The sequence below is a fragment of the Ptiloglossa arizonensis genome, chromosome 8 (genome assembly GCF_051014685.1).
Source record: "Ptiloglossa arizonensis isolate GNS036 chromosome 8, iyPtiAriz1_principal, whole genome shotgun sequence".
Classification (NCBI taxonomy): domain Eukaryota; kingdom Metazoa; phylum Arthropoda; class Insecta; order Hymenoptera; family Colletidae; genus Ptiloglossa; species Ptiloglossa arizonensis.
Window position 1 is genome coordinate 14,062,876 of NC_135055.1, and position 26,752 is coordinate 14,089,627.

Sequence of the window (26,752 nt, forward strand, 5' to 3'; positions counted from 1 at the left end):
CTCCCACTTGGTCGCAGGTTGTTCGAGTACGGGCAGCATTAGCGACAAGTGCGGAGAAACGAAAGGGGAGTCAAGGCTGACAGAATGCGAGGAGAAGGGGAAGCGTAAAGACTTCACTTGATCATCCTGCGCGTAACGTATGTTAATACGCGGTTGTATCCGAGGACAAAAGATGTTCGTTGTTCGTAGGGTATATTGGAACAGAAATGACGGCATTCGTTTTAGATAAAAAAAACTGCTTTATTGTGGCAGAGCACATGTATTATCATATACCAGCATATAATTAGGAAGTCCATAGTAATTTACAAATTACGATCCACTTAAACGTCGGTACACGTGGCGGTGTATGCAGGCAGATTTGGGAACCGATTTCGATCATATGCATGCTGTTACCGTGTTTATTTTCTCCTTATCATCCCTTCGATCGTTTACCTTTCGTTTCGTTTAACATTAATTTTCTTTCGATACTTTTTTTCTTTTTTTTTCGGTATTGGTGGGGGAGGAGGGGTGGGGCCGGGGACAGGACCTTCTAAAGGTCCTTGCAACGACGGTGCACTATTTATAATACATGAAAACAAGGGATATGTGGTCTCTTTCCTTTCGGTTATCGAGAAAATTGTACCCGTACAAGCCATTTTGGGACTTCTATTTCCATTTTCTCATTCTTCTACGAAGAGTACCTTGTTTCGTATCTTACAAGTAATCGTGATTATCGCAAGTGACAGTATTTTCAGGCAATTTGTTCGTATTAACAGACCCTTCTTTATTTGTGTTATCATTTTTTTTTTTTTTTGGTTAATTTCAAGCAAGAATGAAACCTGAATCAAAGGTCTTACGCATTTATGTAATAAGACATTATTTTATGTAATAAGACATTTGTTTGGAACACGATTCAATCATAGTACGCATTTGTCAATCCTCCTATTATGTACAGCTTGAAGTGTCTTGAGTTCGCATTCGTTTAAATTTTTCATCGATCTCTTTGCAGAGTGAATTTTTTTCCTTTGTTTAAATTATGGACGAAGAGATTTGGTAATATCAAAGAACAATTAAATGTATGAAGAAACAATTTTAATTCTCGAATTAACAGTTAACGGCAATGGAATTATATGAAATAATGTTCGACGTTAAACAACATTAAACCATTTGACAGAATTAATGAAATCGTCGTCGATAGTTTAATAGGAGGACTAATTGTTAAAAAATTTTGATAATACAATGCGCCGGATTTCATTTGTTTTCAATCGCACTCAGCTTTTTATAGTGTTTTTCGTTCGACGTGTTCTTTTTTTTCGCAGTTTAAGGTCTGCGTTGTCGGCGAAACCGCGATAAAACTGTATTATTTCGATGCTCATATATAGTTAATTAATTTGTTAAATTCGTAACTATGTACTTACATTTTATGCTGTAACAATAATAGCAAAATTGCGTGAATGTGTGTCTAAATTTTCTTGTTTAATTTCATATCTCTCCGATTCACCGTAATTGTAAATTTACAACTATTACAAATATTATTGTTTATATTCGTGTAAGGTAACATTAATGGTAATCATCGTGTTCGTTATCTACTAATACAAAGTTAAAAATGCGGGAAGTTGAAATTTCGCGGGCACGCTGCAGAATATATTCGTGTGTCTATACATGTACATGCATTTTGGAGTTGTATTTCAAATTCTTTTTCTCACGTTGAAATATAACGCACGGTTTTTGATTTGCACAAAGTCGAGATTAAAAGAACGTATCGTTGGTAACGATAACGGGAAGTAACTGAACGCGAAAGATATCTTCGATGTGTGAAACATATGTCAATAAGAAATTTACAAATGAAGTCGAAAAAAGTTGTTACAGAATTTTGAACAAACGAATAGCTACACTTTAGTAAATGAAACGATACATTCTTTTAATTTCAATTTTCTTCAAATTTGGAACACCAATTGATCGTTCGTCGAATTTTTGAGCTAATCACTTATTCAAAACATTAATTTAACTGATTGAATTGTTGTTTGGGTTAAGCTTACGGAGTGAAAATTTCTGCGCACACTATTCAACTTTATTACAACGGTGTCTGTTAATTAGCCTTTTTTCAATGATTTAAATCGTTTATATAATTTATCGTTCGATCTTTATGCGTGTCATTCGCGTACTGTTGTTATTAATTTCCTTGTATCGAACATTGTATGCCGAGTGACTCGAATGCCGTGAAACACTCGATCGTACTACGTTACGCTAAATGGTGATCATCTTTGAAAAGTTTGAGTCGTCGCGTGTTAGACACTTAGCAAGAATTTTTCGCCCGTTTCTCTATATTAGGGATCAGAGTGATTGATCCGAAGCTTCGGTTGCTTATCTTAACATCGTCTCGCTTATCCAACAATAGTGGGATTAATTAAGTTAACGTTGGTCGAAGATCGTTGACAATTTATACATATTTCGTATATTTCACACCATATCAATAAGATCTTTTTTTATTTTTCTTTAACAAGCTACAATGACAAAACATTGATGGAAGAAGGATGGGAGAAAAACGCAACTCTATCACGGCCTGAACGAACCACATGTCTGACCTCAAACGGCATCATCTCCTCGCACGTGCAACGCGTAAGTCTCGATCCACTTTGATAATTAATGTGAACTGCTATTTAAAATTGTATGTTAAAATATTCGTTATAGTAATTTCCCTTGAAACAAAGAACTGGATATCTATCTATCTATGTATATGTATATGCAAGGTTTTATTATCGTTAGTAAAACTTCATCAGTTCGCAGTTATTTTTATCCATTAATTTCTAGAATTGGTAGTCTCCGTTGAAAAGTATTCGTAGTGACATTAAATCAGATGCAAAACGAAAATTGTGGATGCATTGATATATTTACTAATATTAATGTGTAATTAATAAGAAAATGTTTCATGACGTAAGCCTTTACGATGGGTTCTAGTTATCAATGAATTCTATCCGTTTTTATGGCTATTTGTACTGCAATTATGTCGAATAGTAAGAGCATGTTAGTTTTAATTTACGGAAATTGATTTTCCCAGATTGGAATTGTTCTCTTAACGAACTAACGACACGTTATACACTGCCATTGAAATGGTCGGCGATATCGGAAACGATTTGTTTGTTAATTTTTGTTTCAAAACGAGAAACGAAAATTTCGTAACATGTGCATTAACGATGATCTTTACCGTTAAAAATAAGGGTAAACTAATAATAATCGATAACATTCGACTACTGAGGTTGTACTTATAGAATAGGTTTTTTATCTTCTTTTCTGCAAACTCTTCAAGTCTTTTGACGGAAGTGTTTCGAATGTCGGGGGACGAAATGACGTTATCTATTACAGATCATTGGCTATACAACATGGTCTGTCGACGAAACTTTTAATTCAGTTAATGGAAGCTATCTATAACTTGTCGATCTCGAAATACATTTCTCACTTGTTCTTTAATAATACATTTTACCAAAGTAATACAAGGATTTAAACATGCATAAGAAAACGATGGCACTTTAATATAATTCGTTACATTTCCTTGAGCTTGCATTTTGTGGAAATTATTTTCGATTATGTTTTTTTTCCATTTTTTCTTTTTGTTTGTTTCAATTACACCAGTCGATCCGTTCCAATACGTCACTCGCAATCGATAATTTAGCGTAAACAAGTTTTTTTTATACTTGCCTGTTTTCTCATCAATATCTGTCTATTAATGGCAAAGTGAATTTATTTTTCTCATCACTTTGATCATTAAGCAAATACACGATTTCTCTTAAACATTTTACATTTTTTATTATCATTTTAACTCGTAATCGATTAACGCCGATTCACTATTCGATAAATAACGTACACGAATCCCGTGTGTTTTAAATGTACCTCGGGTAATCCACAAAGAAACGATTTTAATTTTTACGCGGCCTTCTTGTATGTTGTTCGTAAATAAAGACGTAGATCAGACAGATATGCAACATTACTTATAAATTTAGTGACGAGCCGTTTGTGTTTGTATCGTTGAACGAATGTTCGTCGATTTTTGTTCTCGTAAGCGTTTTCATCCACAGTATTCAGAATGTATCGTTATTTTACGATACCGAAACTCAAATAAATAAACGAGAAGTAATCCCTATAACGCTAGTTTCGAAGGTTAGAGGTTGTACAAGCTCACTTATTCGTTATGGAATCTCGCTATAAATATAAAGTATTATCTGAAAGTCTATATAATCCTTGTATTATCTTAACACGCTATAACGTCCATTTGAGAATAAAAAAATGTATATCAGATTATCAGAAATTTTATTCTCGTAAGGAATAATTCTTTTTTTTTTTTCCTTTTCTTGAAGTTCAATATAATATATATCTAATTTAAGAGCAAGTGGGGGAGTTGTGGGGTTGGGGGGCGGGGTGGGGGTATGGGGGGCCGGGGAAGATAATCGATCTTAGACGGAGTAGTATAATAAGTTATTTTGTAATTTCGAAAAGGCTATCGTCCGTTACTGCTAATCAGTATAAACGATTAAAAATCATTTGTCCGGTAGGAGGAGCGTACAAAATGAAATCCTCCCTAACGATAATCGAAAGAATGTGAAATGTGGTTCACCGTGAATTCAACGAATTCGTTTCCATGATGCTCTCACATCTCGTTATTCCTCTAATATCGTGAAAGTTCATTCCAATCGACGTGATCGTTGTTTGTTCCTACCCTAATATGTTACAAATGTAATTCGTTCATTCTGTTATAGCGAGTGTTAATGAAGACAATCATGATAATAATATAATAAGTTAATAATAATAATAACAATAAGTGTTATCGATAACTCCGTGAATCGATACTTTGAATTTTCCTTCTTTTTTTTTTCCCCCTTTTCGTTCATCTTAATAGAACTTTTTCTATGATCGAATAAACGTTCGACGAATACGGCTGGTTCAACGAATCGCGAGCACTTCCGTTTACGTGGCCACGCAAAATTCAGCCTCGATTGCAGTTCATCGTTTTCATTAACCCTTAAACCGTGGAATGTGAACTGCGATAGTAACCCGAGCGTGATTGGGATTCATACACCTTGAAACCGCTAATAAAATTATTATCGCTGTAACACGAGAAGTAACCACGATTTCAACCCTTCCAGTTGATAAGGAATCGGTACACCCTGCCGTAAGAATTTTGTTGTTCTTGTTGTATACATCGATCTCCACGCGATATGATTTTTTTACGCGTCGCGAAGAATGTTCATTGATCCACGTAGTATAATTTTTGAAATGGTCAACATCCTTCTTATTTAATGTGTCTTCGTCATTGCTGCTTATATTCTTTTATATATAAATATACATTGCGCAACGAAGGCGGCAGTAAAGTTTCAATTTCCGACTTTGTGATCATGAATTTTCGTAATTCCCTTTCAGGGACTAAAAGAAATACAGTACCTACCAATTTGAGTAGAATTGTTTCCAAAGAGTGTCATGGGATCTAGAGAATATGAATTTGAATGTCTTTTGTTCTTTTTTTTTTTTCTTTTAACGAACCATGAGGAATCACGTTTTTCATCGATGAATACAACCGTGGTTAATATTACGCGAAGAGTGTTTAAATTCGGTGAAACTTTGCGTTAGAATTCTATCCAAAAAATTGCGGAAAAAGTGAAAAGTTTTCGAGATACGAAGCGTTCGTGATATTAAAACAGAGGTACGAAACTCTACTTTCGATCGATGAAAGAACACCGAAACTAGTAAACATTTCGTTACAATTTTTCGAAGAAAAATCTATATTCGGTTTTAAACTTGAATAAATTGGTTTCTCCTTTGACTTCGTAACGTTTCAATGGACACGATTAGAAAGAATGATAATTCGTCGAGATGCACAGATTCGAAACGAGTCGTCTACGTCTATGGGATTGACGGTGTACCTACGCATCCGGAAGGGTTAATACTGGTGTAATGGATTTAAGGGTCTATGAACGACTCGCATTAGCACGCAGCGAGAGTGACGCGAGACGATAAGAAAAACCGAAGGAAATTTATAAAGCAAAATACAAAGACAACCATGTTCGCATCGGTTTCTTTCTTTCCGGTGGCCGTTTTGAAATCGTCGAAAGGCCAAGTGGGCAAAACGAAGTTTCACTACTTATGCTACGCGTGTATGTGCAATCCAGTGTACGTCTTAAAAATATTCGAATACGTTCTACTTGTCGATAAAAGGCAAGAGAATTGTTCCGCTCGTGTTCGACTATAATATGACGCGTTTCATCTATTCGGAAATATGTGCTTTTATGTCTCGATGGATTGACTTTCCGTAGGTAACTGTAAACCAATAAGATCAAGGGACGATATTTAATTTTTCGTGATCTACAGCTTCATGGATTCCATTATCTCCGTTAGATACTTTATGTATATGTATATATTTATATCCACCGTCCTGGCCGAGCGTCCGTGCGTTACGAGATCTATGGTAGCTAGAATTCTACGTAGTTACGGCCACGATCTCTCAACGATCTGGATCATTAATTAAACGGTAGTAAGTGGAAAATCGAGTATGGGGATTCTCTCGTGTACTTGCGCACTCACATGATAATAATAATATAATGTTATCTCGCAAGTATGTATTTATACACATCGTAAGATCGAAACACCTTAATTCGTACACCTAGATTCGTACGTGTAATATCTATAGTTCATATATACAAATTGTAAAATGCCTTCTTAATGAAAAAGTCGTGTTCATCTTGTGTATATGTCTTTTGGTGTGTATATATATTTGTTTATATATATATGTATATATATACATATACACACATATATATCCATATATACATATATATATACATATATATATATACATAGACATATATATATATACATATACATACATATATATATATATCTTCTTTAGCAGTGTGAACGCAGATATATATTTTTCTCTATCTCTTTTCCCTTTCTCGTTTGTTTGTTTTGTTTGTTATTATTTTTTTTTTTATTTTTTTTTTATTAATGCTTCTTGGCTACGGAACACATGATCACTCGCACACCCTTTTTGTACATGCACAATAGTTGCTTCTAAGAGTCAGTTCACCGCCTGATCGCACCTGTGACAAGATTCTATCTTTCCTCGCAATTAAATAACTTAATGGAAGATTGTACCGTTCGTGTAAGTGTCTACGGTACGTGAAACGTACACGGTGAATTCGCGCGTTGTGAATGCGATAAAATATTGGAAGATCGAGTAGAAACAATCGGAAGCACTTGGACGCCGTCCTCTTTAGGAAACGATTTCATTTTTTTTTGAATATTTGTCCCACCTTTCGAAATTCTGAATCGTTTAAAATATCTCGTCGAAACCACGCGGTACGGGGGGTGGGTGGAACCCGGGGATCGAAACACCGGAGGTCGTAAATTTTGTTCGTCTCGTTGCAATTTGTAAAAATCATGTCCACGTTTCGGCGCGAGTGAAACACCGATGAAAAAATTACTCGTTTAGAATCTCGTCATTTCTGCGATTCGCCGCGATAACCGTGCCGTGCCCGATACTCGCGAAGATCGGTTCAGCAAAGCGAACCCGATCCGCCGTTTAGGGAAGTATCTCAGCGTCCTACGTCCAAAAAGGAACAAAATCATCAACCGTCGTAAAACATTCGTTTCTCTTAACCCTCGGATCACTTCTACCCGAGTTTCGTACCTGGAACGTCGTGAACTGTAAAACGGAACAAACATCCCTAAAAGTATCCGCGAAAACGATTTCGAATCGACAAACTTAACGTGAAAGTATACATTCGCGACAACCGTTATCGTTCCATCGGTTGTACACGTGCCACAAAACGATACCGACGTACCACGAGACACCGATGAGTAACAATCGACCGGCGTAAACGAAATCTATCAGAAACGCTCTAAACGCAAAAAAGCTCTCCAAGGGTTAACCGTCGTAAAGTATTAGAAATCCCGGGGACTGGTTACAAGCCGATTAACAATCTAACGTTAGCCTAGCGCGTAATCCGAGAACAAACGAGACACCGATAACTTCGACGACAACATCCACGTAACCGAAGGGGTCATAGGGGGCAGACGAAAAACCAATCTCGCGTGTGGATCGTGGTCCAAGCGATTCGCGAACGCGGGGAAAAGGATAAATTCGTAACGTAATCGGGGATGGGGGGGCGATACCAGATTCGACCTGAACGGCTTCCTGCGCAGGGATCACTCCCGTTTAGAGCGCGTTTCCGGTACGGGGGTTTCGCGCTCTAGGGAACGGTTGATCGCGGTCACGGAGAGGAGAGGCGGTGGAGAGCGTCTCGAGGGTTAAATTCGTTGAAGCGGTCGTCGGTAAAAGCTCTCTTTCTCTCTCTCTCTCTCTCTCTCTTACTTCACCTTTGTTTCGTTTCGTTTTGTTTCTTTTTTTTTTTTTTTCGTATTTTTCTCGTTTTTCTATATTTCGCGCACGCTTCTCGAAAAGCGCCTCAGACGGACACCCGTCGCGGCAGTTCACGTTGCGGCATCGTTACGACGGTCGACGATCGTCAGATGCTGGCCCGATGTTGGTACAACGGCGGCAGTTGCAGCAACGGCGTCAGCGGCGGCGGATGCAGCTCACTGCGCATATTCAACGTCGGCAGCTGCTGCATCGGCAGCAGGTGCGAGATCTTACCGGGCGAGCGACGGACCGTGAACCGTGGTCTCCGTCGTTTCTTCTGAAAGCCGCTGCAGCGGCAGCTGCAGACCGACGTCTCGTCGTCCAGCGATATCGTGTCACCGTGGTTGCCTACTTGGCCCGACAGTATCGAGCCGTTCGCCGTTATTACGTCGCCCTCCAGGCGCACTGCTCCTTGCGCAGCCTGCGTCATAACAATTTTGTTTTTTGTTTTTTGTTTTGTTTTGTTTTGTTTTGTTTTTTTGCGTTTTTTTTTTCTTTTCTTTTCGCTCTCCCCGTTCTTTTTAACGCGCCGCGTTCGCCGTTGTTTTGCGAGCTATTAGAGCGTTTTTTTTTGTTTTTTTTTCGGCGAATTTCGCTCGGTTTGTCGTTTTAGCGGTTTCGAGTCGTGTACGTAGGAAAACGGAGAAGAGGTGGGGAGACAGTTTTCTTGTATCGATTCGACGTAGGTGTTAAATGTTGAGAGCGATGAGACAAGGAATCAATTAACCCTTTACGGTCAAACGTTCGCTACGATATTATTCACGATTGGTAAATGTTCTTTGATCGTATCAACGATACGCGGTGTCTGTCGTTTCGGAAGCTGAAAAGATTCCAAAGAATTCCACCGGTCACCACGAGGTTCGGGAAACGTGTCTCGAAATGTAAATTTAGTCGCGTTTATATAGGTGACGCTGTTTCGAGGTTTTGTGTAGGCGTGTGCGTTACATTGCAAGGATCTACAGTCTGCTACCAATAGGATCCGTATTCCTTTTGAAATAGATCTTTTCAGCTTTCGACAGTTGTCGGAGTTAATGGTTCGATGGTTGCGGAGATTCGATTTGGTTTTTCTTTTTGTCGTTAAGTTTAGAATCGATCTTTGAAACTACGAGAGGAAATTAATTTTAGTTTCTTAACGACACGAATAATGGGAAGTGTGTTTCTAACGCGAACGAGGTTTCTTTTAAAAATTGAATCGATTTCGATGAAAATGGCACCGATTGTTCAGACTTTTATACGTTCTAACGGTAAGGGTTGCTTCGGAATACGTATTCTTTTATTACTTTACGTCGTAAAATATTTTATTTTTTACACGTAGCCGTGCTCCGAAATAAATCGGACTCGGTGATAGTATACTCTGCTGGACAGAGTGACCGTAAAGGGTTTGTTATGTTTGTAGATGAAATGTAAAGAATTGTTACAGCTTTGTGTCGTTTGTGTAAAATTTACTACCAGTTATTAGCATAAAAGATAGTTCTCTATGTAATTTTGACTAAATCGTCACTGTATCGATACGAACAACAGAAATGAACATCGATTGCAATATTCGTACGAAAATTCTATTTTTCGAAACATCGTTTTTACTCGAAAAAAAAAAGAAAAAAACTTTGGACTTTGCCAAAGGCTTATGACAGGAAAGAAAAATATTTTTGAAACTACTTGACACTTTCGTTTAAATATTACTTTTCCCGATAAATATTAATATTTTTACAAAAGAAAATGTTAGAAATATTCGATGACAGTACAAATTCGAATACAAAGTTTAAGCCAAAGGCTTATGACGGAAAGGAAAATATTCTTTTGAAGATGTTCACCAGTTTACTGTCAATTGATTGAAATCACTCGACGATTCATTTCTGTGTAAAAAAAAAAGAATATGGTTTTTGGATTCTTACCTGTAGAGCTTCAGCCTCGTCTCGCCTTTCGTCCTCGGTATTCATGGTGACGAATCTCAACACCAATAAATTGAGGGAGGCGGCGACGATAGCCAAGCCGAACAGAATGAATATCAGAGCGAACATCACGTACTCGGGTTTGTTGTCCAGCGCGTTATCCTTTTGTAACGCGACCATGTCGCCAAAGCCGATCGTCGTCAGGGTGATGAAACAATAATAGATGGAATCGAAATACGACCACCCTTCATACCTAGAGAACGCTGCGGCACCTCCCGCAATTGTTAAGCAAGATAAGGTCGTCACCACGCAGATAAGATTTATTTCTGAGGCCTGAAAATTACACAATTTTCATGGATATTTACCATCCGTGACAAATGTACATTCGACGAGCAACATTTTAGAAACTATCGACCCTTTGCTAAAATGCAAAATGACACACAGGTCAGACACGACGTTTTTCTTTGAACTTTTTCCAATTTTTTTGTATCATTATCCGTAATTGCGTTGTTAAACGTCGACTTTCTCCGCGACAAAGCGTAACGAATTTCGAAGTATAATTGAAAAAAAGGTGTGAGAAATTTTACAGCCCTTGTAGAAATTCATCAAAGTTTGGAAAGATTGATAAGAAGTTAACGCGAATCCGATAACGTCGTCTTTGTATTTATAGTTTTCAATAAGGGTTTCGGAATTGAATTTCGAAAACGATATGTAATTATCGTTGATAATTAATGAAAATGGAAATTCGAATTGTATTCTTTTTTATCGGTAAGCTCGAGTCGTTAACCGATCACGCGAACAGCTGCTCGTGTGGAATTTTGAATGTAGGTCAGAAAATTTGAGATCCTATCGTAGTCGGTACTCGAATGACTATTTCATGGGGGGTGGTATGCAAGGTGGTAGTGGAGTTTGTAGCTTTACCTGGACATCCTTACAGTTAAGAAGCTGCTTTACGTTCCGTATTACGACGGACGAGAATTTATTCAGACGCTCTCCTATACTCTGGAACATTACGAGTCCTAACGGGATTCCGACGATCGCGTAGAACATCGTGAACAGCTTACCGCTTATGGTGTTCGGCGTCGAATGTCCGTAACCTAAAAGTTGGCCCATAAATCCGGTGTAAGAAGTTTTCAATAATTCAATGCTACGATTTATTCTACACGTACGGGGGTCGAAGCGAAAAAGATCGGGGCGGGAATATTTGCGAAACGAGATAGAAACGCGCACGGTAACTGATTCATTATTTCTTACACAATCATTCTAATGGAAGCTATATTGAAAATCTGTAATGCTTGCCGTTTGAAAGTCGCTGCCTCGAAATACCGACGGTGGACCGAGAATGGAAGATAAAATTCCTTTTCAGTGAAGAAATTTCAAGAAGAATTATTAAAAATCAAGAAACTTTTACAATTTTGTCAAGTTCGCTGTAACGGCGACCGAAAGAATCGATGTGTACCGTGCAAAGTTATTACAGGATCTTTGGAGAATTAATGAAATGTCACATTTTGGAAAATACGTGAAATGTACCGTACAAAGTTATTACAGGATCTTTGGAGAATGAATGAAATGTTACATTTTGGAAAATACGTGAAATGTAGGGATGGAGATTATATTTAATATCACGGTAGATACGGACAGGTACATTTCGTCGCGACGATTGATTTCTTAAACTTTGATTTTTCTTCTTCGGTCAGCGAGGGAAGATGCGTCTCGATATTCTGATATCGCTGGTGAGTTTATTAAAAATTTGTTATTACCCGTTTTAATAAATACGTACCGATAGTCGTGAGGACCGTGGTCGCATAATAAAACGCTCCGGCGAATTTCCACTGTTGACCGGCTTTGTGAGGTTCTGTCTTCAGCACCACTGTTTCCATGATCTTGAAGTCGTCCTCGCTTATATTGTATTTGCGTATAACCACCTTTTCAATGGCTGTAAACAAAGCAACGTAAAAATACGTTAATACACGCGGTCTGGTGGTTCACGTTCACGGTATCGTTCACTTTCGTACTCCCTGGATTTATCCACAATTCACCACCCCTATAAAACTAGATTTATAGCCACGAGATATGAGTTCTTTCTTAGAACGCGTAATGCGGGTAGCTAAACGGTACAAAAATTCCGATTCCCGTTTGGAAGTTCGAAAGAACCGAAACAGAGGCGACTGGAGATTTCGTATGTATATCCTCAATTTGTAAGACTGCGGAGAATCAATACTTTTAGCGAAATTACATTTCAAGCGCTGTAACTCGGTTCTGCCCGGACTGATCCGAGTTTCGTTCCTGAAAGTAGTAAAGTCTCGCAAGCTTTCCCCTTTTTTTCTCTTTTTTTTTTTCAACAAATAGGAAACAACTGTCCGAGATCAGGAATATCGTCGAGTAACATTTACAACGTTCGCGAGCCGTGAAAACTTCGTATTTAACGCGAGGTTTCCGCTGTCGCATTGATAAATAAAAGTTGTCTCGATTTTCGAATCAGTTTCACAAATAACCTCTTCGTACCCAGATTTATTTGCGACTGAATATATCTGCTCGGTTGGCTTGAAATTTGACAGACGTACAAATGTCCCCTCGTAAAAGTTTCGTTTTATCGCTGGAAGAAGCTACTCAATTTGATGAAAAAATCGAAAAGTTTCTTTATTCGTTACGCAAGAATCTTTCAAAGTGTCTTCTCTTTAAAGTAACCGGAACGAAAGCTACTGTATCGATCGTGTATGTAACTTTCTTGCATCCACTGTACGTGATCGCAAAATTGTTTTGAAAAATTCCTACGATCTAACAAAATAAAAATGAATACACACTTGTACGAAATTTGAAAGTTCTCTCCAAAAAGGATCTCTGAAAAGAATTCCAACCGGAGAGACCGTTTGGCGAACGTTTTCAAAGTTTGATTATCGGTTCTGTTGGGTGTCGTATCGAAGCGAGTTCAGTGATAAGAAAATGTACCGTCCAATGCTTCCTTGCGTCGTTTCTCCGTCTCGGACTCGAGAACGTCAAAGATTGCAGCGCCGACGAGGAGGTAGGTGAACGTGAAGACGATCAACGATAGGGTCCGGACGTTTTGTTTCTTCATTCTCTAGTGAGCCACATGCTCACTAGCAGGGCCCCGGCCCTAACTACTTGCATCGCTCAGTGGGCTACGATTTGGTGTGCCGGGCCCATGACGACCCCTTTCCGTTCTCGATGATGCTCGGGGGGCCCTTTCGTGTTTTACCGAGCGCTACAGACCCGGCACGCGACTCCTTTTCTTCAGGGTGTCTTCTTCCTTGCAGGCGCTACCTTGTAGCCGCTTTCGTTCATCTGAAAAACGCAATTACAGAGTCGTGAAAGTCGATCGTGAACTTACTAGCCAACAAACGCTACAGACGTCACGGATTTATCGCCGCGATAAACGTTCAACGACCAACGTACAACCTGCGTCGGCTGTGTTTACCGGAAGCTATGCAAACTGAAAGTGTTCAAGCAGGAAGTAAACCGTATAACTGTTACATCGACCGAGAAAGGAACTGGAGACAGAATAGGGATCTACGGAGGCAAACTTTGAATATTCGTATCGGTTCCAAGGTTCGAGAGGTACCAGAGGAACATTTTCTGAACGTTAGTCTCGGTACGACGTTAGGGGTTTCACGGATATAAAAAGGTGTACGTTCAACGACGAACGTACAACCTGTGTCGGCTGTGTTTACCGGAAGCTATGCAAACTGAAAGTGTTAAAGCAGGAAGTTGACCGTGTAGCTGTTACATCGGTCGAGAAAGGAACCGGAGACAGAATAGGGATCTACGGAGGCAAACTTTGGATATTCGTATCGGTTCCAAGGTTCGAGAGGTACCGAAGGTTCCCTTTTCAGTACCTTTTCTGAACGTTAGTCTCGGTACGACGTTAGGGGTTCCACGTATATAAAAAGGTGTAATCGTCCTTGTCGCTAAAACGGGATTCTTTTGAGAATCGTCTTTTTCTCCTTCGAGTGAGTTCAACCGAGAGATATCCGTGAGGAGGGTTAGGTCGAGCAAAAAATCCGCCGATATAGAAGGACTCACCTGCAGCCTGTTCCGGGTTCTCCTTTACGTACGACAAAGGGTTGAGCAGAATGATATGGCAGTGCTTTCGCTGCTCCCACTGCCACGTTCCCTCCATTCCTCAGTTTAGCGCCCAACGCTTTCAGTGTCGACTGAAATAGAACAGGGATTTCCATAAATGCCCGATACCGGCTCCTCGAACACTTTCTAGCAATTGTTTTCCACCAGGTGTCTAGCGCAAAGTGTAGCAACAACATTCCGACACGATTCTCTTTCTTGCTTTCAATTCTTAAAACGATATCCCGGCATAGTTTATCTTCCAAATTCGTGCATTTTCAAAGGGTATTGAATAATTCGTAGTATCGGTTTGTTCGGAAAGTTATTTCGTTTTCCAAAATGGAGAATACGTAATTTAATAAAATGTTTATACACTTTAAAAAAATCGTGTCTCATTTTCACAAAAAAAAAAAACGAAATGACTTTCCAAGCAACCCAATACTATAGTCTACACGTTGAGTAAGTGTTCACGTCAAATTAATATAATAAAGTTCATTTTTTTTATTGTCGCTACTGTAAGAAGGTGGTGTGTTTTAAATTCAGGACACGCTGACGGATATGTCGCTTGTTTTGTTTAATAATACTACTTTCTTGCTTTAAATCCTTAAAACGATATCCAGCATAGTTTATCTAGTTCGTGCATTTTCAAAGGGTATTGAATAATTCGAAGTATCGGACATGTCACTTGTTTTGTTCAACAATACTATTCTACCGTTTAAATTAACCATCGCTGAACGTGGAATTGAGATCTGACCTGTTCACGGTTCGAGAAACATACGATTGCAAATTATTGACCTACTTGGTTGCGATTAGCTTTCGTTGAACGCGTTTTCGCGTCTCGATTGATTTCTTTACGGTTCGTGTGCCAACACCTCGGTTATACGAAACTGAATCGCGTCGCTGAATTTCATACAAACGGGGAGATAATGTTTCCATTCCGAGAATCGAGTTTTTTTTTTTCTCCAAGTACGGAATCGAGCCGTGCACGAGCTCCCGACGAATAATCCGAACGAGATTCAACGAATACGAGAGAGACGGAGCAACAACGAGCGAGTCTCTCGTTACCTGCTCTCGGTAAAAAATGAAAATAGTTGAAACATTATATCGAATACCGTGCTATCTTATTTCACGGTTATTTCTCTTATTTAACGCAATTGCGTTATTATGTTTCATGAAACAATTTCGAAACAACGACCGAGGATTGAAATATTATATCGAGTATTTAAACGTTTATTGCGTATAATCGTTTGGAATAAAATTTTCTAGGGCCCGTTATTAAACGCGTAGTAAATTATTTTGGCGTACAAGTAAGCGGCGCTGTTACATTTATCGCGATTATTTCCTTAAATGTGAAAGACCACGTCCTTGATAGGAAATTAAGTATAAATTGCAAGTCGGTGCAGTTTTAATCGGTTCGAGATCGTTTTATCTGTCTCGCATCGGTGCTCTTTCTGCCCGCATCGGTTCCACGATCTCTCGTCTTAATGGATATCGATTAACGGCGCGAAAACGATATGTCAAAGAACCTTAACACCGATACACCGGAACTTGAAAAGGATAAAAATAAATATAGCGAGTTGGCCGTGTGGTAAACACGATTATAAATACCGTCGAGCCGTCTTACAGAAATGAAAACGAATACACGTCGTTGCGTTGGCGATTATTTAAAAAATGATCGCGGTATCGAGCTTTCATCGGCACAATTGCGGCGCGAGGGTTATAAATTACGCGTCGAGTTTATTAGCGCAGACCGAACGATAAGGAACGATTCGGTGAAATTTATTTTAAAAGAATACAAATCCTATCGCACGGATATATATTTCATCGATAGGAATCGACCCGATTCGCGCCAGTTTCAACTCGAATCGTGCAAGATTTAAATTGTCTCGAACAAGACCGCCGAGCAGAGTTCGAACGGTCCGAAAAGGGATAAAAGTAATTATTTTTCAATCCCACGGTATTTAAAATTTATCCTAATCCGACGTCTCCTCGAAAGACAGTACAGTTAGAAATAGTTTCCCCGTTATTTTCAATCGCGAAACTTTCAGCACCGATGCGGCAATTCGTTACCAATCGAAGCATCGAATTTATTAAATTCAAATACACCTCACCGTACAAAGTAAACATCCCTCGACGGTTCAACGAATGCAACGATACGGTGAACACGGGACGTAACATTTGAATCGAAACGTGTCAGTGTTTTTGACGGTATGGCTCGCTCATTCGTTTTTATTCGTCGAAATAAAATCTCTGAACAAGACATAAAAGTGAAATCGATGAATTTTCCAGGCGAAGGGTATCAAAAAGTGCGTGACTCGGTCTTGCGAAAATACAAGTACAAAGAGCCGAGAATTGTTGCTCTTTTTTTTCCTTTCTACGCTGACTACTCGTAACTACAATGGTAATGTTTACGAGTATGCTTGTCCGACACGCGTTACACGCAACGTGGCTGTTGTGCCGCGATCGGCTTCGCATTCAGAAAAAAAAAGAAAGAAAAAAAAACCCCCTCCAAAAACAAAAGAAAAACTTTTTCAACGCGGGTGGTCGCGTGTGTTTTCGGCATGGTCATCGAACCGTCATCGATTTGCCAATGGATTTCGTAGGCTATCATGGGTCCATGAATAATGCATATCGTACCGTTACGGCAGTCCACGGTATACTCATTATTGTCCTCTCAGCCTATTAAATCTGGATTTACGCTAATGGGCCGCGCTTTGACCGAGGACCACGTCACGTTTGTCAGCGGGGATCAGCCACATTTTACTTTGCGTCGTCGCGTTTATCGGCGCGAGGCAACGCCGAACGTTCGCGTAACCGTGATTTCAGCATCAGTTGCCATTGTCACGTGGTTTAATTATATTCGTGTCCGGTACACGGTGATCTGATTTTAATTGTTTCGCCTGGGAATTTTACGCCGGCTGATAATCCTTTCGAGAAACTGGCAGCGAAAATGATAGAGATACGGCCGATGTTATCATTCGAAAGAAAAATCGGATCGCGTAACCGTTGCTCGGCGACGATTCCAGATCGTAATAATTCACGATCACCACGTTGCACGCATTGTTGAAAATATTACTTCGCTGCGTATTGATTTTCCACTAACGGAGCACGTTTATTCGCCGGGTGAATTGTTCTCTGTATCCTGTTATCATAATAATTCAACCGTCGGTTCGATCGGTAGAATGCAATCTATGCGGACGGAACAACCTATCGGGAGGGTATAATTAAATTTCGCGGGAACACGAAAATTCTCAACGGTGTATAAAAAGTGTGTTGGAAACGCTATTAATGTTCGTACCGGTCGATAACCGACCCGTGATTTTGAACGCGATTTAAAAATAAAAATCAAGCGAAGAGAGAACAGAGAAACGATGCGTTACGAAGAGTCGAAAGTCTGCGTGTAAATCTCGTTAAAAATTATTTTAACTCGCTTACTTTAACTTGTATTTGATACATTTATTACTTCTCTGTTCGGTTACGACTTTGCAGAAAAATTGATTTAAAAAGATAACCACCGAATGTCTTTGCGCGCGAAACTCGCAAAAAATGAACGCAAACCGTTCAATTGGCTGGTTAATTGAGAAAAATGAAAAAAGAATCCTGGAGGCCTCCGTTAATTTCTCATCTCTCGATCTACGTTAATGTACCCACCGTGTGTTCTCAGCCATCGTAAATTCTATTTTTAGATCAACCTGTATGCATCATAGTTAAGATAGTCACGCTTAGGTCACAGTGTCCCTTCGGAAGAGTGTTCTGAAGTTACTCTCGAGATCTAGAAGCCCTTGATTACACCACTCGCGATACACGATAGCAGCATTCCCAATAAGCCGACGTGCGCACTATAGAAGTCTCCCTATTCATAATAAGTGGTTATTTGTTAGTCAGTTTCGAGATGTCTCGCGGCATTGAAGAGCTAGTTAAAGGTTGAGGTACGTTCAGGTGGTCGTGGAATTTCGTATAATTGATATCGGACACGCTCACCGTGCGATTTTCCTTTTTCAAGACACGCAGTAGAGGTATCCCGGTTTAATTTTCTTTGGTGTTCTTCTAGCGAGATTCAATTACAATGTTTAATTACCTGAACGTCAAGCCGTATCGAGAGCATCAGGGGCTGAATCCAATACGGGCTCTGCCCGGATACACCTCTATCTGAAAGTAGCTGCTCTATACGTGGAACGATTAAACGAGAATTTCGCGAGTAAGCAGATAAGATTGCCGCGATCTTCCGAGTAACTTGAGTTACAATAATTGAAACGCGAGATCCGGTTGCAGCCGACGGTGTAATTGGTTTCGCTCTTCTTACGAATAGTCTCTGGATGTATCACGAACATATTACCAACCACAATTATACCCGGTTTCCTTGTCTAATACCTTCGTATACGAGCGTTAATCCTTTTCGGTTTCCCGAAGAACAAAAGTGTCACGAGCTTTTCTATGGTTCGTAATCTTCGTGTTCAAAGTCCTGGCGAATTGAATATTTCTCCTCGGTTTAACGTTGCCCCGCTTGTCTCTTCGATGGTAGAATTGCAACGATAAAATGAACTTTTGTTCGATTAAAAGTTAATTTAGCGAAGAATCTAGCTAAGTAGTGTACAGTCTAAGATGTTAAAGTTCTATTCGATTAGTGTCACTGGGTGTTTGTTAGAGAAGGTTTAAAATATTAATTGCGTTTTACATTTACAGATTAAAATGTTATTGATCTGATTTTAGTAGCTTTTACACCGGTGTTATTTTTGACTCTACGTTACCGATACGATGCAAATGTTAAAGGACCTGTTTTCAGGTTGTTTGATATCCAAAAATGATAATCCGGACATCGTTTTCCATATTCCATAATATACGTTTTCCATAATATATAATACGTATATAAATCAGCAGTGTTTCATTTGTAGAAGTTATTTAAAAACAAAATGTGGAGATATATTTTTAGACAGCCTATATACATAGACTTTGTTTAGACGTTTCATTGCAAATAGAAAATTACTTATCGTAAACATTCGAACCAACTATATTTTCTTCCTTGATACAGAATGGCTAAAAAATATTAGTTTAACCAGTCAGTGGGTAATTTTACCTTAAAAAATAAGGAAAAAATGTGGTATAGAATTTTTTCATTCCTAACTTTCGTTCGACTACGAAATGCGATTTACTTCTCGCGTATTCTATTAACAGACGCCTCTGTCCGTGTCAGTGTTTATAAACACTGATAATGATAGGATACTGTAGGAAGTACACAGATAGTTCGACGTCCGACAGAAGTGATAATTTATCAGACTGCGTAACAGTCCATTTCGTTCCGTTTGTTGTAAATTATCGAGTCGCAGTAACACATTTTAATCGAGAGTGTATTAACGCGTTACTCGCTTTGGAGTAAGCTTGCGGATGTAAGACTTGGATGCTTCTGCTGCCAGTGGTAAATAAAAAAATAATAATACGTTACAATCCATTTAGTTACCTTTTATTCGTACAGTTACGTGTACATCAACAAGAAGTATATATCCAGTAGCACTTGTAAAGAAATAAACTGAAACAAAAGTGACAAACTTCAAATTCGATTTTCTCGAAAACAATACCTTGGATGAAAAAATTATATACCACATTTTCTCCTCATTTTTTGTACCTAGAAATACTTTGATCAGTTGCACCATAATTTTCCCATCCACTCTGTACACTTACATCTCGAAGAGCATAGAACATCGACCATAAGCTTCGATGCATTTTCGATGCATTTTCGATGCACCTCGAGAGTTCACACGTGACTCTGATTTTCCCTTCGTAACCGATCGCGTGAACCGTCTCGGTTTTTGTTTCACCAGCTGGTAAAATTTATTGAAAAATTCGAGTTGTTCGCAATATTTGAACCCGTGTCGCGAAACTCGAAGCGCATCGGGCAAGAACGAAGTATATTTCTGGAAGATGACTGGCGAGGCTGTAAATTCGTTAGTGCATCGGAGGCTGCAGGAGCAGCACGGAACACCTGGATGAAACTCCTAAGGTTAATTTTGCAAGAACGATACGCGACTGACTGGCCGTATAAGCCGGCTACCGAGCTAATTCGTTCCCATGACAGGATTTAGCCTCCTGAATTCGAGATCTCCGCTTCATAAAATTTGCAACAGGGACGACAAGCACGCGGGAACGTATCCCCGTGTACCTCCATCTCGAATTCATACTGATTTCCGAGTCCACCGATCTAAAGTTGGCTCGTGCAGAACCTACTTTATATTTGCACCGTATTGATCCGGGGACTATTTCTATCCCCGCTTTTTTTTTGAAGAATACGTGCTCGCTTAATGGAGGAATACGTACGATGCGACTACGTGCAACATACACGTCGTGCAACTATGATTTTAGAACGTCTCCGTGACATTGTTAATACGTATTCAGCCGACGGGGGTGGAGGGAACGGAAATTGTGTCGGGGCTGTTAATAAAATTAAATTAACGAACGAACTTAAAAGAATCAGTCAGCATTAAGAATGGTAATAAAATTCTGTTTTCATTATTTTAGAGTGGATTCGAGCTCTTTGTAAGACACACGTGGTGTCCAATGTAGAATCGTTTCGAAACGTCTCTGAGTATTTTACAAAATAAGATTCAAGTAAGCGAACGTTCGCATTCTTGAATAGTTCTTTTAAAAGCGAGTAAAATTCGTTTCGTATCGATGCTCTCTAATGTAGAATCGTTCCGAAACGTTCCCGAGTTCTCGCAAAAATAAGATTCGAGTACATAAACTTTTGCATTACTGAATGGGCTCTTTTAAAAGCGAGTAAAATTCGTTTTATATCTTGCGTACAATTTGTAGAAAATATTCCCTTGGTTGTAAGCGTATTACACAAAATACACCTTAAGATTTAATACAGAGTCTTGATATTCTACTATTAAATTGGTAGAGTGTTAGAATTTCGAGATAAGTTTACGTAGCCTTGTTATATATTTGTTTCCTCGAAATCTTACATTTTATCGATGTATCGGTACATTTAAGACGAGTTTCAGTTATTTCGTGCAATTTATTAGAGTTTCAGCCAGGTTCGCCCATCAAGGGACCTCGAGGGATTAGAATTGATACTTCGTTAACAGTAATGAGTCGAGTTTCGTGTCTTCTAACTGGGAATCAGTACACGAACACAAATCAATAGATAGATTTGCGACCGTCGTTCGCGATACAACTATGATATCACAATTTCACAAACGACAGCAATGTTAATGTAGGCAACCGTGGTGGAGTTAGTTTACAATCGGAGTTTATGCTTAACGTTAAAAGCATATTCTGTCGTTTGGCTCTGTAACTTCGAGATTAAACACGACGTAGAACTAAGAACACTGACACACCCCGAGTAAACTTAATTTTAAGTTGGTTTTGAGAAGGCCATCTGAAACTAGTTTTACGCGGTAAGCTTGAATCTGTATATTTCGCAACATTAAAGTCGGCTCGTAACTAACACTTAAACGTCAACTTTAATCCGTTGTCTATTTTACGCAAATTTCGTTGGTTATACGATTAGTCTACAATACGACAAATATTTGGCTCTGGATTATTTAAATTGTACTGTCGTGCTTCACACTGTTCGGAAGGATCATTTTTCTAAATATAATCTGAACATTCTTAAATCGTTCTCGTTATAATTTTAAATATTCTCGTTATAATTTTTAATACTCTCGTTATAATTTTCAATATTCTCGTTATAATTTCGCCAGTTTAATATATAAAATTTCGAGAATTTTATCAACATCTACCAATAAGTAAATTCTATCGTATTGTTTCGTATAAACAAGATTTTCAAGTTGGTACTTTTTTGAATACTTTCGATGAATGTCTCGAATCATTCGATGCATCAGTGACGTAACATAACGCGACAGAGAAATCACAATTAATAGATCACTTTCTATGCAATTCGAGTATGAGTCTCATTACTATTTCATTTTCCGACTACGAGAGATTCGGAGCCAATTTTAATTTCTACTCCACGCTTTTTCTTGGATCGTTTGAATTTTTGGATGGCAATTAACGTGCAAAGTCGGTGATTAAACTTTAGCCTGCAGCCTCGTATAATAATCAGAATGGAGAAAGTTGAAAAATTTTTAAGCTCATTAAGTTAGGGGTTCCGGTGTAGTTTCGCAGAATTGCCGACGATTAATATTATTATTCAGTTTCGCAGCGCTGAGAATGGATTTAAGGATAAAATTTCGCGACTACCTACGTGAACTAGTATAAATGTCGAGCACCTCTAAAAGGTCAATTCTTTACTGAAAGAAAAAAAAAAAAAGATTGATTAGAGTCACTCCTGACGAGCGAAAACTCTTTTAATATTTCAGAGAAGACGTTTCATTAAAAACTTGCGATATTTCTCTAGATTTAATCTCACTCTTTTATGAAAACACACAACACGGAACATAGTTGATTTCGTTTTATTAATTTTTCTATATCGAAGGTATACAAAAATTTTAATGGGAAAATCGAATCAAGTGATCTGTAAATCTTGACGATTCCAGTCTTGAGAAACAAATAATGTTTAATATAATTCGTTTCTTTAAATTAAATATTCTTTCATATAACGAGAAACAATTGGGACATTTTAGATTTCAATGTTGAACGATCCACACTGTGCATTGATTTCTTCGGGTCTTTTTTTACACCGACCACAGAATAAATACTTATTTCTTCTTTCTTCGTACATTACTGTCTTCATATTCTTCTTTTTGATCAAAGTTACGATAATGCTGTCCTGCTATCGCATAAAAAGGTATGTTTCCTAAGGGATGCAAGATGCGTGAGTGAAATTTTAAAATCACCTGTATACCATTTCTTCGCGTTCCAATCGTAAGTTCAATTTCTGAACCAATTTTCTGCGCAACTCGAAACTCGAGTATATTGAACATTTCCTTCCGAAATTCGTAATCTTCTCTTCTATTGTTCAAGATCACAAAGGACGAGTAGCTCGGTTAATTCAATTTTTCTACCACGTTTGGCCAACGATCTAGCGTGTCGAGGTTAATTAACAAAACGATGTGAATTTATGTAAATTAAGTTTCAACGAATCGCGACATGGAACGTAAATTATTATATTAAAAGTACCACGATAAACACGAATTGTTATTTTACCCGATTAATGGATTTAGTTACGTGCAGACAACTTGACCTCGCCATTTTACAACACAACAAATTAATTACGATTTAATCCGGAGTAATTACACGTTAAATAACCTTACCGGTAAATATCTGAATTATTTCCATTAACATACTATCTGTATAAAATATGACGAATGATTTTTTTAAGGAACAATACTTCAATCTTTTCGTAAATGTCTATTTTTATACTGCAGTTTTATCAGATATCGTAGAAACGTTTTATAGCGTAGTTTATCGCAAACGAAAGAGTATCGAGCGTTTGTGCGATTTTAATTAAAAAGATAATGAATAATGTAATATTCGATCCTAGATAAAACAGTATTAATGTTCGGATACTACTTCTGAGCCCATTATAGACCGCTTTTACTCACTTTACGACGAGCAACATCTTCGTTTCAGATTATACGGTTTATTATCATAGCTCGATAATAACTTTTTCTACTTTCTCGTTCGTAATTTTATAAGTAGCGGTGCAACGCTCTTGTATAAAGTGAAACACGAAGGATGACGCATCTTGAAAAACACCAATTACTTTTCGACATTTTATCCCTTGTTGCGACTTTTATTTAGGAAACAAGTTCTGTCAATTGTATCTGTCACTTTAAAAGAAACCTTTGCAACGAAAAAAAAGTACTCTGTAATTGACACTTAATCGTTCGAGTAGCAATATAAATGTAAGCATAAATCACATTCTCGTGGCAGTTTAGATAAATGGTTTCTAAATCCACACGATTGGCGTGACCGTTTGATATTAAGGGACTCGAGAACAAGGGTTGGAACGTCGAAAAACAAATTTATGTTTTTAGAAATACTGTTCGCGTTAAGGTTTTCCTCGTACCCTGTTCTTACGATTCTTTTCTCTTTATTACACGTTTTTTTTTAACGACCAAACGCACACAGGATCCTTCTTTTTATATTTCAGCAACGATCTAATCTTTTCATTGTCACAAACGTATACTTCTTTCTATTTCCGCGAACAGGATCGAAAGAGAACCTTTATCGTTCCTTATTTAATCATAAATCTCTATCCACGTATAATTCTTTTTTTTTTCTTTCGTATCCCTCGCTTTCTCGATAAATCTACGGTATTACACAGCACATTTTTTCTCATTTCGTCAGTGGATTATGGGAAACGTTTAATTCAGCTCGTTCGTCATTCGATGTCGTCTCGCGTCATTTCTGTTCCCCGTTTCGTCTCTCGTTTAATTTTCACACTCGAAAACTTTGCATCCCCGTTTCGGTAGACAGTGGTATTATAGCTTCCCCTGCTACCCTCGGTTTCAAGAGTTCATCTTCCTCTCGGCATTGTTGTTTCTAGAGAATCGTTGTCCCCTAGCTACGGTTCAATTTTCCGCCATTAAACTCTAAAATTTCCCACGAAACGTACATCTCGTTGCATTTCCAAACGCGAGAAGCCTTTAGAACTTGACTGGAACCATCTTTCCCGAACTTCGTGTCCGATCGATCGTCAACTTTCGGTAAGAATTTTCAAATCCGATTCACATTGGCCGGATTCGAACGTACGTATATCCACGTTGAATATTTACACGCCTATATTTAACCGTCTTGGAAAGATTGGACTTATAACCGAATAAATATCGAACGGTAGAGTTATTAATCGATAACAGGATACGATCGTTTAAATCGGGCCGGTCGAAGCTACAATTTTAAAATCCATTAAATTTATTCCAAACCGTCTCTCGTATCGACTTTTTTATCATCATTATTATTATACCGAAAAACCTTAATACGCGAATACTCCGCAATTTTCTATTTATACAATGGTCCCGCTATACCAACGAATCGTCGCGGTCAACGTTCCCATCGCTCGTCGTAAAATACTCGATACCGTTACTCGATAAAAAAACTTCCCGAGACTCACCACTCGATACACAAGAATTGCACGTGAAGTTTTTCCACGAGCCACCAGTTCCTACCCAGATCCATCTACACCGAGAAACTTGACTAAGTAGCCCCACTTTGGCGTATCATTCGCCCCGATCGACCGTTATTTATTCCCAACTCGTATCAATTCTTCCATCTCGTTCATCTCAGGGGCGAATTCTTTAAGTTAAACAAGTTTCTGTACCGGTGTCCCCGTTCTCTCCACAACGTTTCGCTCGTTCATTTCGTCGAGAAGACGGGCCTCTCCTTTACCAATAAGTACACCGGACCATTTCTCTTACCATCGCCGTTTCCGCGAACACATTTTGTTCGTTCATTTTTTCCGCTTCGTTTCCGTCTGTCTGGTCCCTCTCCTCCAGCGTCTCATATTTCTTCGTAGTCTCGTTTCCCTTCCGCTTATCCTGCTTATTCCGTTTTTCGTCTCCCGTTTCCACGTCCCGCTGAAATTACCTTGGCCCCGGATAAATGCGAGAGCTTTGGAAACCCGCTGCCAAGAGAATTTGCAATGGTAAGCGATCGCGCGACTTAAGATTACGGTCTTCGTCTTACCCTCTCTCTCTCTCTCTTTCTTCTTTTCTTCTTTTTTTTTTCATCCTTTTCCTCCCACTCTTCGTTTCGTCGCTCTTTTTCGCGTGTAATTTTTCGACGACTCGATTACACGACCGAATTAACAGTCGACCTCGCTCGAGTTACACTCAACGTTAACGCTCCAGAGCGCAAATAGACACACCGTGTACGTTAATTACCATTTTACCTCGATCCTTCGGTACTTTCTGTCGCTATTCACCATCAGTTAGCTGGGCTATGATATTATCGTACGTCCAGTTGCACAGTTTCTTCGTTGAACGCGTTTGTCACCGATACGTACGCGTAGGTTTGTTTGTACAATTTGAGAACGTCATCGACCATGACTTTTCATCAGGACGAGCGTACGTTGATTGTAATATTGTAATTTTTTTTCTTTTTTTTTTTCTTTTGGAACGCAACCTTGACTCTTATATTCTCCAGCGTTAACGTAATTTCATAAGTACGGTTCCTCGCGCAGAGGTGTACCGATTTCGATAACACTCGACAGGTTTGTGGGGCAGAGAAAGTTTCAGGGATGAAAAAGTACTCTTCTATCTTCGGAACTACTTAGCGGGGATGAAAGTTTTCCGGGCGAGGAAAGTGAAAAGATCGTTTAATTTACTTGTAATATTTTCGTAAGGGCCGAGCTGTGCGTGTGTGTTTTCTTTTAATTTGTAAACGATCGTGAGCACGAGAGTGATTTCACGATATTGATTTTTGTATTTTTTCGATGGAACACTTTGAAATATTTCTTCGTATCTTTGTCAGCGTTTGGGATACCGCGAGAGGCGTGAAA

At 38.8% G+C, this 26,752-nt stretch overlaps 1 protein-coding gene and 1 long non-coding RNA gene across 5 annotated transcripts in view; one reads left to right on the forward strand and one right to left on the reverse strand.

Moving 5' to 3' along the window:
• The window catches only part of LOC143150764 (uncharacterized), a 229,313-nt gene that overhangs the window by 3,619 nt on the left and 198,942 nt on the right, over positions 1 to 26,752 (forward strand). For all 4 annotated transcript variants that reach the window (XR_012993174.1, XR_012993176.1, XR_012993175.1 and 1 more), the window contains one exon: positions 2,484 to 2,598. This is a non-coding gene — a long non-coding RNA (uncharacterized LOC143150764). The remainder of the gene's footprint in view (positions 1 to 2,483; positions 2,599 to 26,752) is intronic.
• Positions 6,880 to 26,752, reverse strand: part of Task6 (TWIK-related acid-sensitive K[+] channel 6) — a 201,550-nt gene continuing 181,677 nt past the window's right edge. The window contains exons 2-7 of the mRNA XM_076319248.1: positions 14,320 to 14,450; positions 13,228 to 13,581; positions 12,059 to 12,214; positions 11,200 to 11,375; positions 10,282 to 10,611; positions 6,880 to 8,810 (exon numbers count right to left, since the gene is read on the reverse strand). Of these exons, the coding sequence (XP_076175363.1) occupies positions 8,496 to 8,810; positions 10,282 to 10,611; positions 11,200 to 11,375; positions 12,059 to 12,214; positions 13,228 to 13,354 (1,104 nt within the window). The 5' untranslated portion in view covers positions 13,355 to 13,581; positions 14,320 to 14,450 and the 3' untranslated portion in view covers positions 6,880 to 8,495. The remainder of the gene's footprint in view (positions 8,811 to 10,281; positions 10,612 to 11,199; positions 11,376 to 12,058; positions 12,215 to 13,227; positions 13,582 to 14,319; positions 14,451 to 26,752) is intronic.